At 38.1% G+C, this 13,706-nt stretch overlaps 1 protein-coding gene across 4 annotated transcripts in view; it reads right to left on the reverse strand.

Annotated features, from left to right (window-relative positions):
• Positions 1-5,436: 5,436 nt before the first annotated feature.
• Positions 5,437-13,706, reverse strand: part of TBC1D4 (TBC1 domain family member 4) — a 96,025-nt gene continuing 87,755 nt past the window's right edge. For all 4 annotated transcript variants that reach the window (XM_057366476.1, XM_057366477.1, XM_057366479.1 and 1 more), the window contains 4 exons: positions 11,097-11,256; positions 8,568-8,737; positions 7,344-7,520; positions 5,437-5,748 (listed from right to left, as the gene is read on the reverse strand). In XM_057366476.1, the coding sequence (XP_057222459.1) occupies positions 5,521-5,748; positions 7,344-7,520; positions 8,568-8,737; positions 11,097-11,256 (735 nt within the window). In that variant the 3' untranslated portion in view covers positions 5,437-5,520. The remainder of the gene's footprint in view (positions 5,749-7,343; positions 7,521-8,567; positions 8,738-11,096; positions 11,257-13,706) is intronic.

The following is a 13,706-nucleotide window of genomic DNA, read 5'->3' on the forward strand; positions in this document are numbered from 1 at the left end:
GTAAGATTAATTAAAATAAAACCAGGGAAGAATAATTAATTAAGATTTAGTGGACATGGGGAAGCTTATTGCAAGGAAGCCTTATTTAAAACAAACAAACAAACAAACAAACAATACAAAAGAATAAGTGTGGAATTAGACGGCAGTTAGAACCAGATCAAGTCAAGGTTACATGCAAGAAACACAAATTCTGCTCAAACAGAACAGTGCAAAAGCAAACACTGGAGATCAGATTGCTGGGAACAATATGTGCCTGTTTTAGGGTGAAGTGCTTCCACAAWTCTTTCACAAGAGCAGAGAGGAGACTCTCCTTTTCTGAGAGAGAAAATTTCTGAGACATCCTTTTCTGAGAAGGTCTATGTGTAATTTAGTAAGTCCGCTCATTATAATAAAGACTTTGACCATATACATCGCATTTTCTTACAAACAGCACGCAAATAGAGCATCATGTCTCATTAGACAGGAGACCAAGTTCATTCTCCTCGCTAAACCACAAACATGTACAAAACCAACAGTGACACCTTGTGGGCAGTGCTCAAGCACGAATCTAATAACTACAATTACTTCCGGCACATCAACTTTAGCAGACAGATCACTAAAATAAATGAAGGCATATGTTCTTTTGTAGCACTGGAAAAAATAATTCACCCTTTACTGAGTGCTGGAGAGGACAGTGTAGACAGCCCCGCAGCTCCATACAAAGCTGGTCTTGCATCATCCAGGAGGAATAACCATGGGATCCTGCCTGGCATGGGGGGCTGCCCACAGCAGGGCTTTCAATTAGAATCAGGGGTAGAAGTTAAATCTGAGGCAGCAGCAGCCATGACAGCAAAAGGGCCAACCATGGCCCATGATGTATGGCRTTTATTATCAAAAATAAAACCTATATAATAAAAATTTCTTACTTTCCTTTATCAGAGGGTACAAGGGTAAAGGGACATCYRGATRGATCACAGAGCTGGGCAATCACCARCTGTGGTGATGGAATTAAACAAGAGCAAATGCTGTATTCTTTATCTAGGAAGGGGCAATCCTGGTCATATGTACAAATTAGGAGAGAGCAGTCCTTCAGAAAGTGATCTAAGGTTTGTGTTGATGGCAAGTTAAATCTGAGGCARCAGCAGCCATGACAGCAAAAGGGCCAACCACACTCTGGGGTGCATCAGGCACAGAATACTTTTCCCCGTGTGAGTTCCAGCAAGAAAAGATGTATGGCACTTCAGTTATCTCTCAGCACACACTCTCATCAAAAAATAAAACCTATACAAAAAAAAAAAAATCTTACTTTCCTTTATCAGAGGGAAGACTTGAGTAAGCTGCAATTTGAGCACAGAAACTGTCTGCATAAGCTCCAGGAGAAGTTTTTTTAATGGTAAGACAACAAACAACAATTCCTAAATCTCTTGTTAAAAGTGGCYGCTGAGCAAGAGTTCTGAAGAGAATAATAATGGACTGGAAAACTTCTCAACTCAAAGGAAACGCCAACAGAGCATTTTGGTAAAGGAGCACTGCCAGTCTCTTCCTTTTGCCCACAATTAAGGTCAACATTAAAATAAAACCAAAAAGTCCAGATTCTACTACCCTGCAGGCCAGTCAGCACACAACCCACAGCTGCTCAAGGCACACTCATCTTTGCTTTTCACTGTCACTGCAGAACTCAACACACTTTGAGACAGAGTGATAACATGTTAGGCTTTAGGCACACAAACTATCTCTTGCACACAAGGTGTCTGGAGCAAGGATATAGCTAAACACTGGATATGTCTGTTTTGAAARGAGCGTTAAATTTTGTTTTGCCTAGTCACTAAAATGACTGAGGAAGGAAAAGTGTGTGTTAAATGCATTCAGTAGTCAACACTGTCAGTAAAAGATGAAGCACAGAAACACAGAATCAATTCTTCTAAGGGATGGTGTAGCCTGGCATAAATCTTGACATGTTACAGCCTGCACATGCCTGTCAACACCCATCTATGACTACAAAGACTGAGTGGATAATCTCCACTAACAGTGTTACTCACCTCAGCACAGAAAAGACTATTCACAAAACACCTATGTGGTTTCAGGTTTAGGTTAAGTGTCCAAATGCACACCCTCTGGATCACACTGGCAATATCAAATTCTAGGATCAAACTGCTGAAATTCTTTTCTATGTTACAAATTATTCAGCTTTTTTCCAGAGATATTGAGCAAAGTGTCGTGTTGAAGAGGGCACAATCAAACCACTTAAGATTAACTAGATATGTGATTTCAAGTAAGGTTGATTTTCAGTAAAATCTAATGCTTTTTTAAGACAAAAGTAACAAATGCAACTTTCAGGCACCTTAAATAAACATTCGTCTTTTGAGGAGAGAAATAAATACTCTACTTAGTAGGAAAAGAAAGAGATCCCACAAAAAAACTGTCTGGCCAGGTTTTCCATCCATAAAAGAAGAGAATACCAGAGTCTCCTACATTAGCCCTTCTACCAGACTGATTTATTTCAGCTCTATTCKTTCCAAGTAGTACTCTTCACTTATCAGCCAGTTTGCTAGCATTTGTCTTCCCAGACTTCAAAAAAAGCCCTCTGCCAGCAGAAAGCAGACTAAGTTACCTGTTTCTGAAAACAACAGATAATTTTTGCTTAAGAGTTAGTTCTCCACAAGTTAAGTGCAAAAACTGGGAGCTCTGTTGTGTTTAGATCAGAGAGAACAATGGCTTTATTCTGTTGGGGTTTTTTTTCAATCAGAAAAACAAGATATAGAAATAGAAGAGCAATTTGTCTGATCCCAGGAAATGCCCCTTATTCCAAGCAATTATCCTTGCAGCTCTGCCTCTGGCACCTTAAGATCTCCCTCCTCACAGCTGCACAAGTGCAACTGCACAGAACAGCTACAAAGCTGTCTGTCTGTCTGTCTGTCTATCTATCTATCTATCTATCTATCTATCTATCTATCTATCTATCCATCTATCCATCTATCCATCTACACACATGCAGTTCATTCTTCTAGATAATCTTGCTGGCTATTCATCTTCAGATGGGCTGGAGGATACTTGCTTGAGTGCAAGTTTCAAGCTACACAGCCTAGAGATACTCAGGTACCAGGCACTCTTGGGTTCAGTGTATGGACATTATCATGGCTGTCCTGATGCCATGGGGCACTCACCTCACTGTGGTTTTATTTCTGTAGTTTATTCCCATAAATAACTGTTGCTGTGTTGCTGTGTTCTCCTCCTCGTCCCAAGGTAGATGCACAGAGTAGAGTTAAATTATTATTCTCAACATGCATTTGTACAAAGTGARTTGCTACAGAACAAAAATACCTTTTAACAGTTAAGAACAATGCAAGATTAATTCTCCCTGAGAATAATCAAGAATATCTATCCTTGTGGACTTCTAAAAATCCTGTAAGYTTTCTTCCCCACAACTAGAAACCAAAGCCAGATCCTTTTCATATTTCCTGTGAACAGTACTATTAGAACAGGATTGGTACTTGGAGTGTAGAAAAATAAAACTAGCCAGAGGCTATGGGAAATGCAGCAATGACATTTATTGGAATTTCTCCAGGCATTACATGAAAAAAAATTTAAAGTGAAACAGAGGATAAAGCTCATTCAGTACATCTTTAAAAAACAGATGTATCTGAATAACCTTGATTCATGATAGATRCTGCTGCAGTTCCTGGGATTAATTTTTTTATGTACACATCAGTTAAAACTCACTCTGAACAAAACTGCAAAGAACTGCCTTTTCAATTGGCATTTCCCCATCTAGTACAATACAACAAYCTTGAAATATCTAGACAGATTCCACATAATTTTACACACAGTGTTAAGACCTTTCACTCCAAATGTAAAAAGAAAGACCATTAAGAAAATCAGTATCTTTAATCAAATAAAACATCATGGAAGTAAAAAATGAACAACAAAAAACCCAGGAGAGCCCAAGCYCCTAAGTTCAACAGCAGTGTGCAGCAAATAAGCATTGTTGTTCCTCACTTTTATGRTAACATAAAGCATAATACTTAGAAAGCAGTGATATTCAGTCTTTGCTTTCTAAATYGGACAATCTTATGCATAAAAGACACTGCTGGATTTGGCACTTTGCTTAATTGTTTTTCTCACTAAAAAGAATAAGTGTTTCCTGAAATACAGTATAAATGGTAAAAGATAACGTGAGCCACTGTAACACGCAATTAAGGGTTCAGACATGCACTCCAAAATACTTGTCTATTACACATTTGTCTAAGCTTTCTCAAAAATTCCACTCAAAAACATTTTCAAATCTATATGCAACATTTTATACCTCTATAAACATATTTTCTCCCTTGAAATGATCAGAATTTATCTCACCTTCTGCCCAGAACACTCTAATTCATTACTTTTATTTTAAAAAGAAGACCAAAAAGCAGTTTTAAAACAGGAATAGCCTGGAAAGCATTATTAAAACTGTGTCTGTACTTCAGGATCCCCTTTGAAATGTATAGCCACTGTATACATGAAAACTGAAAGGTACATAAGATCTGAGACTTGCTTGGTCCTCTCCTGTGCACTCAAGCTCAACTTCCTGCAACCTACCTCAATTTTCTTCTCAAATAAAATTTAAAACAGCTTTCTGGATCCCAATAAAATTAGACAAGTCTTCTCGCAGTGTTTCTTTGGTTAAATGAGAACGCCTTACACACCTAACTCTTACGACAGCAAGTCTCCCGTGAATAAATCCCATCCCACAGCTGTGCTTCCTTCCTCCCCTCATCACCATCAACCCCAGCTGGAAGCAAACAGCCAGGAAGGAAGCAGCAGTCACTGTCAGCTCTTGCCTTTGTAAATTCTGTGAGTGCATGCATTTCTCAGCTCTGGGTTACAGAGGTGTAGCTATGATGCAATGCTTTTTGTTTCCAGCTCCAACATGCACGTGGAATTGCGCTGCTGGCCGGTGCAGCCCCGGCAGCAAATGGCACTACAGCTCTTTCTGCATAAACCAAGGCATGGTGCTTTTTCTGCTTATTGGTCTGTGCTCACAATGTCAGTAGAATTAAAAGAGAGGCACGCATGAGTCCACACAGGTTTTTCACAGAAGATGTGAAACATGCTGCTCTTTGGAGGGAAAATTACATTCTCCTTTTTTTTTTTTTCTTCAAGTATTATTCAACATATTCAATATACATATATATAAAGACACATTATCCTCATTTCACTACAAGACAAGCACATCCAGAGTGAATTTGCAGATCATCATTATCTTTGTCTACTCCAATTTCTCTTTTCCTGTAGGTCAACTCTAAATATACATCTATTCATCATAATTACATATGAGAATCCTTTATTTCCCCCTTGTGGTTTATTTACATAATCATAAAAAAATTAATAGCCTGAATTTGCATACTGACACTTGAAGGCCCATCTGTAGCTATGAGTGTCCCAGCACTATTTTTGGGTAACACCATTGCCTATTGCTAAGTAGCTATTGAAAGCAGCGTACTCATTTCTTCTTTCCCTTTTTTTTTTTTTTTTTTTAAGAAATGCTGCCTAGAAAATCTTGGTTTATGGCTTACTCCATATTTTATTATTTGGGTTGTAGTTTACTTCCTTCAGGAGAAGTTCACAGTCAGACAACACTTCCGCTGGCAAATATTTCACTATCTGCTCGAGAGTCTTTTGATATGTTATCTTCTCCTGTTCCAGGGACTGAATTACAGTCTTCATTTTGTTCTCTCGCGTCAATACAGTCTCCAGGCTGGCTTCCAGACTCTGAATTTTAGCATGAGCAACCTGTAAACAATAACATTATCTATGTAAAAAATTGATGAATTCCGTAAAGTTTTCTTTTAATATGACATGGTATCTGTTAAGGAAAGAATTACATAGCTCCTTCTGAAAGACATCTGTRTAGGCAGAGAATAGAAGGAATGTGCACTGTGTATCATACATAAAATCTCCTCATGGTGACCAGATTAATCTGAAGGATTTCTCAAAGGTTTACAGAGGAAGGGAGACATGCAAGCTGCAGCAAGCAAGGGACAGYTGGGAGTAACGAGGAACTGGAGCGGCAGGGAGAAAAAGGATGTCAGCCACTGGAGTAGCAGTGGYAGACGTGACCTGTCTGACAGTGATGCAACAATGGAAACCCTCTGTGATAAAGCATGATAGAGGATGGAGAGGTTGGAGGCAAAGAGAACCTCAGCATTAAGCTCAGAAGCAGACAGTGTTCCCTATTCTCCAATTAAAAACCTACAGTTTCCTCTGACTAGTGAAAGAACCCCTGGACCACAGCAGTAGCAGTTCCCTCTGTGGGAAGTGGAGAAATTCTGATTGTTCCTAGGAAAGGGCGTAAGCAGGGGAATGAAGAAGTTATACAAACAAAAAGGTGAAGAGATTGAGGTACAGAGTGTACAGCACTCTGAAAACAGAAAGGCTTTGATAGAGCCTTTCAAATCAAACCACTCATAATTATTCTATGCCTTTGCTGCATTTTCAGAACAGAGGTAAAAGCCCAAGCTCCAGTAAATAAAGAAAGAAAAACAACAAAGAAAAATTAACAATAGTAGAAAGTGCATTTGATTCTTGTTTTCAATATCAAAAGAACATAGCACAGCACCCTTAGCCCATAAACACTAAAATAATGACTTGATCTTTCCTTTTCTCTTCCTTCTATTTTTAGGTTTCAGAAGCTGAAAGTGCTCTCTGAGCTCTTTGAAATGCTTGTTCAAATTAACAAATATAACAAGAAATAACTTGGTGATGAAAAAATAAGAACTTGACTTTAAAGAAAATGCAAGACAATACATATTGAAATTGAAACAAGTCTTGGCCAAGCTATAAGACAAAGGGTGAACAGTGAAGGAGGAAGGACTTTTTTAAAGCACAGCTTTAACAGGTGAAGTCTGGTGGACTTTCAGGTGTAGTCAAGTTTGCTAGGAAAGACCACCTTCTAAAAGCAGGACTACGAGTTTCAGTAGAAGGAAAGAAAAAAACACTCCCTACAAAGGGCTGGAGAAAACAGCTCTGCTATACTGTGAATAACTTCTTAAAAWCTTCCAATAGGGAAGCAAAGAGATGAAGGGACAGAGAACTTGTTCTTCAGTAAGAGACACAAATTTTGCCAACAGATTTTATGGCAGATAAGGATAGAGGGATTTTGGGAAAAAAGAAATCTAAATCAAAAAGGGAAAGTTCAAGGAATGATAAAGGAGTTAGAAGTGTGCCTAGCAGGAGTAAATCACTGTAATTAAGAGAACTGCTCAACTGCAGAACATCTTGCAGTACGAAGACTTCTCACATACACTTAAAACAATACTTTCTCCTCTGTTGGCTGAATCATAGAAATAAATGACTTCTCCATAAGTTTGTAGTCCTAAGTCGTTTACCTGTAGCTTCTCCAACAAATCCATGTTTTGCCTCTTCAGATGATTGTTTGCCCTCTCCAACTTCTCCAGGGGTTCRCCTTCATCACAGGGACTCACATTTTCCTGCAGTTCATCCTGAAGAACATGGTACTCTACTTCATAGGCATGGAGCTGTTTTGAAATATCCATCTCAAATACCTGCCATGAGAGGAAAAACCATTTTAACTGCCATAGGGAGGACTTATACTACATGAATATTTGACTAAGAACCAAGATGAAGTTCTATATTACTTCCACTGTTCTATTCAAAGGAGATAAAACTTTAAATTACATAGTGCTCATGTTGGGTAAGTACCATTTTCTTCTACACAGCTACTCGATTGATCATCTGTGTGTAACAGATCTGCGTGATGTCTACATTTTTCTTTCATCACCCATTATAGGAGGATGACCCTGGGAACTGCAGGACTGAGAAAGCCAAACAATTGACCCTACAGCCAGGCTGGGTAGGAGCAAYAGGATACATGAATGGAGATCTGGAAACCTGCTCTGCATGAGACCACAGCACAGGCCAGCAGAGCTGTGCTGAGCTGTGAGTAACCACATGCAGCTCTGCAGGCAACAAAACCCATTCCTCACTTTAGAAGACCCAGCTTTGCACAAAGCCATTTCTGCCACGCCCACCACAGCTCGACTGTCCTGCAACCCACGCAGAGCACTGAACAGATTTAATGTCTGAAAGTATCAAAAGTATTAAACCACCATCTCTGTCATTGCCAGAACCAATGAGTGGTGAAGACAGAAACAAAAGTGCCTGACATAGGTTTAGCATGGCAATTAGAGTCAACGCAATGAGGAAATGAAGATTTACATTGTCTCAACATGAATCCTTATCTAACAGCACCTGAAGGATTCAAACCTTAACAAGCCACAGGAATGCGTGTTAACTCCACTCCTGCACAGGGACATGGTTTTCTAGAGCTCTTCTGTTATCTCTGAACTACCMCCTGAAGGGGGGAAACTGCTGACAGGTTCACAATTTAGGTACTAGACTGAGGCTCATTCTCAATTTACAGCATCAATGCAGAGGAAGTTTGGGTATAGAGATGAAGATTCCAGCCACTGACAGTATTGCTCAAGAAGCTTTTCATATCTTCTTCTRAGAAGACTTTTGCTTATAGTGTAGGCATGATTCTTTTAAAGTAAACTAAGTGGGGGAAAAAGTAAAGAGAAAAACATCCTTACCTGTGTAATAATTTTTTCCATTTGAGGCTTAGTCATATCTGGAATAGTGGTTTTAAGAAAATCAACAATGTTCTCAAAACTTTCACATCCCATTATAGATGTCTCTTGACTGCTGAGTAGGCTCAATGCTACTTTGAATATGACTTCTGTTCCTTGAAGAAAAATAATGTCTAAAAGAGAAAATAATTAAAGTATCTTGAAAATGGGAGCTAGAGTCATTGGATAAATACATGTATTTGCTGGGATGTTCTCCTTTGTAACCAATCACAGTGCTGATGTTCAGTTCAAAAGTGCAATCTGCCTYATTTCACCATGAGGATTAAGCCTATAAAAGGATTTTCTTTCATCTTACAAATGTGAGAGGGCATTAAAGAAAATACTGCATGCTTGTTATGTCTGTAGCAGTTATCAGCAATAAGCATTTCATCACTGCTGGCCACTACAGTCTGTGGACTGCCAATCAGCTGCTAACTGGTTTTAAGTGTTCCTGTGACTGAAAAGCAATTGGGGAGCAAACCACAATGCATCTGTTTTCTACAGGTAGAAGCTAGTCTTAAAAAATTACAAAGTAGATTCCACAGGCAGCTATCTTATTTTCAAAATTCATAGTAGTGATCTTAGTGGTTATAATCTAAGCCCCAAACCCTTACTTTGAGGCATAATTACATGGATATGAGGGGAAAGTCTGGGCTCTGCAGCTCAGTAGACACAGTCTGCACAGAAATGTGAATCTTGATGACAGTAAATAGAAATTCTGCCTCAGAAGCTGCAGTGAAGCTTGCAGTTACTGGGATGAAGGCAGCACATGGGCAGCTCAAATAAACCTCCTGAGCTGTCAGCTCTGTCACACCACAGGGTGTTTGTTCAGGGCCACACAACTGAAGAAATTCAGTTCCTGATTCTGATACTCAAGAGGTCACCCCTGGGCTAATCCAGTATCACATGGCAACATGAGGACACTGATGAGGCAGCCATCTCCCTCAAATGCAGCTCCTAAAATTCTCCCTTGTCAAGCCTATGATGGACATCCAAACAGTATATATAAGCATATAAGTATATAATCTGTGACGGGTACACACTAGCTATTTGTTCCTGCTATATGATAATCACCCATGAGACACTGAAAATTCAGGAATTTAAAGCATTGGGAAGTAAAACAACACAGTAACTTTTCAATTTTAAAATAGGAACATGCCTCACTCAGCTTATTTACAGAGAAAAGAACACCAAACCTGTTTCCCATCCTTAAAAAAATCATTTAGGAAAGGAAAAAACCAATTAACAAAAAAGAAAGAAACACAAAATGGTCAAATGTCCCAGAATTCAGTAACCCCACTGGGAAAGAGATATTCACATGATTGGTACATCACTGAAAAAGAGATACACCAACCATTTGATCATCCAGCCAGCAGCCAGAAAACATTTTGGTGTAAAAGGAAAAAAGCTCTATAATGGAGAAACCACTAGATTAAAAAAAAAAAAAAAAAAAAAAAAAAAAAAAAAAAAAAAAAACAAACAACAACAACAAAAAAACCACAAAAATCAAAAGACAAAAAAAAACCCCAAAAAAACCAAACAAAAAAACCCCATTAAGAAAAAAAAACAAACCCAAACACAAAAACCAAACCATCCAAAACCCTCTTCCTAACCCCATGCCAACACACACACAAATTGAGAACCTAACACTCTCTGGTATTGAAACATGAGACAAAGTCAGCTTGAATTTCTTAAGAAAAGACAAAAGGTGTCATATGGAAACAGAAAGAACAAAGGGAAAAATGTATCAGATTTAAGAGGATGTACACTACAAATGCGCTTAGATTCTTGGTGCATATATGAGTACAGTGAGTTTTGCATTAATAAATAAATTTAAATTTTAAAAAGGTAAATTATTGGAGATTTGACTAAGCTGGCAATTCTTATTGATAAGAAAAGAAGACAATAAGCAATTACTTGACATCCTGATACTGTAAACACTAGAAGGCATAATCAATATTTAGGCTTCTGTACTAGACGCTACCTCAAGAGGAGCATATAATGAAAAAACTATTTAAATAAGAGGCATACTAAGACTTGGAAATTGTTCAATATAYACATGAATACTGAAACCAGCCTTTAAGTTCAAATTTGCTTGAATTTTTTTTTAGAAAGCACTTCAGAATCAGAATTCAGAAATGCATTTTCTTTTTTCAGTTGCAAGTTCAACAAGATGAACTTTTTYGTAGATATAAACAGAACCTATTTGCATAGAATACATTTGCAAACATAAACTTTCTGCTGTTTACACTTTGGAAGTCTCTTAGGTAGTAGGAGAGGACATGATTATTTGCTCGTCTGATGTTTCAAAGAATGCCGTCTGGATTTTCCCCTTTAGTAAGGAGCTGACATTCCACCATGAAAAGTATTGCTACTCACCACCCACAACAGTCACCCCAAATGTCCCCAGCATGTAGAAAACTACTCCTGGAGAGTTTCAAAACACAATGGACATGCTCTGTTTATTATTGAAATAGAAAAAAACCTTCTTACCAAATACTCTGGCAACAAATCCTAATGGAAACTGAGATGCGAAGAGTGTAAGGAACCATGGTGCAGCATAAAGACTGGGACTGATTTCATTTTCTTCGAGATGATTATACAGGTCTCTGTGATAATCATGTAGAAGCCTTGAGAGCTGATACATCTGAATCTACAGTATATGAGGGGATTGGAGAGGGAAGGAAGTAAAGAAAGAAAAATTCAGTTTTACTCAGTTTTCCAAAGCATTCATATTTCATTGAAGGGAAATTGACTGCAGTACAGATGGCACAGAGCGATGAAGCTGAATTACTGCCTGGGACCTTGAATGGTATCTACTCACGTGTAAACAACCTGCCACTAATGAATTAAAACCTATGGGGTAGTCAATAACAAAGAACAGTTTGAACCTGATTACTAATGAAGTATCATTTCAGATTTACAGGCTTAAGGTAAGCAGGGAATATATTACTCCAACTTTGTCAACAAAAGGGAACTTTCAGTCGTGCAGCAGTGAAAGYAGAGCTACCTTTTCCAAGGTATCAAAACTCTCCATTACAGAGTTGAATTATTTCTAACTGAATTTACACATTTCAGCTTTCATTCTTTGAATTTTGGCCTTATTTTTGGTGCATTTAAAACTCCTATCCTACAGTCATCACTCTAGACTGTTTCTGTACCCGCAGAATACATTTCATACAGAGGTGTACCACACGCATATGACCCAGCACATGAGTGGTCTTGAGGAATTTATGATACTGATGCAAAAAAGTGTTGTTATACACCTATAAAATGTTGCTAGGGACAGTGGTTAAAAGGTGCTATTCATGGCTAAAAATATCACTCTGTGGTAAACTATTTCCTTGCAATGCTTCTCTCAGAAAGCAAAAGATGAGAAGCAGMCATGTATTGATTAGCTGTCAGGTCCAATTCTGTTGTCAACCGTGCCTTATGCTTAAGGTGAAATCTTCTTATTTCCTCAATAAGAAAAGGATTCATTAGATCGAGCTATTTTCCTGCTTCTAGAGTTCATGTTTGTTCTCTACCAAAAGCTGACGGTACTTGAAGCTCTCAGGACTGTGTACATGCAGAGGGATCACTCCATTTAGGCAAAACAGCTAAATCTGTGCATGTGTTTGAGTCCTTGCTTCATTGCAAAAGATACCAATTAAGCCTGTTTTGGACAGGTGTGAAATCTTAATTGCATCACAGAGTAAGCAAACCAACTGGGATAGTTCATTGTGAACTAAGGATCTAGATTACTACTTTTYCCAGACAACAATTAAAAACTCTAATTTAAGTAATTTTTCATTATCCTGAAGAATCATTCAATGTTTTTCTTCTACAGAAATGAACAATTCTGCCTAAAAGCTTGATTGTGTTTCACTACTGTAAATGCAGAAGAATTTGCAAATATTCTACTCCTATCAGAAAACAATCCAAATATAGTGAGATCCTCTAAGTCTTCTTGTCTAGTTTGTCTTGAGCAGACAGAAGTTTACTTGAACACAAGGACTGCCTAGAAGCAAACTGTGGGGAAAGACAGGTCATTTAATTTAAAAGGCAAACAGAACGATCAGTGGTAAACTTTTCAAATTTAAAAGTGCTTTAACTAAGAGGCTCTGGCAATTAAAAAGTCACACTCATTTAAATCAACATGTGAAATCCTGGATCTGTGAATACTCTCAAATTATCAGATGTTGTTGGAAGTCTACAACTGTAGTGTGATACACAAAGAGAGTGTCTACTAGGGAAAAGCAAACCCCACAAACATGCATTTATCACACTTTGACCCTCACTTGTTTAAGACATATTTGTGAGGGACAATGGAACAGGGAGGAGGTAAAATGATGCTTTTGATGAAGTTCACCCTTAATTCATCAACAACAACCTGTTGTTGACAACAGCATATTTACATCCACAGGAAAACACTCCATTTTCAGAATAAGCACATACAGTTTCTTTAACTACAATCTATTCCATTGCTCTGGACATTTGCCAAATAAGCACCAAAAGTGAATGGTCATGGAAAGAGGGCTGAAACTCTCCCTGAAGTCTTACTTAATTATAAGGGTTTGCTATGTGGGGAGCATGGGGGGGAGGAAAATTTTTTATTTGCTGCTTTGTTTTCTTTTCCTCCACTGTGGATTATAAAAGTTYTAATTCATCGATGGTATATTCCTCTATAATATAAGAGGTTTATAGCACATAATTATTCAAATCAGTGGACAGTTGCATGTCAGGATTTCTCAAACTTTAAACCCTGAAATTTATACAGATCTGAAAAATTTTCTGTCTCCTTCCTAAACAATCTTCAGTATCTATAGCTAGCCATTAAATAACATTGCAGAGCATGCATCATTGCATTAGCAAATTAAATGATTAAAAATTCATCTGTTTTCTCTCTCTGTTGAGGGTGATGGAGTAGAAGACAATGAGACAAAGAGGTGAAATGATGAGTCCAGGCAGAGCAGTCCCAAATACAAATGCCTGCTGAATGCATTGGCTGGCCACTGTGTGTCACTATTGACTTGGTCTTAAAAGGCAGAAATCTACATCCAAGTGCTCATGGGCTGAAGAAAAACAAAATCTAATTAATTTTTAAACTCCATCCATACAAGA

This window comes from Malurus melanocephalus, unplaced genomic scaffold (genome assembly GCF_030028575.1).
Source record: "Malurus melanocephalus ecotype Western Australia unplaced genomic scaffold, MMel_1.1 scaffold_66, whole genome shotgun sequence".
In the NCBI taxonomy this organism is placed as follows: Eukaryota; Metazoa; Chordata; class Aves; order Passeriformes; family Maluridae; genus Malurus; species Malurus melanocephalus.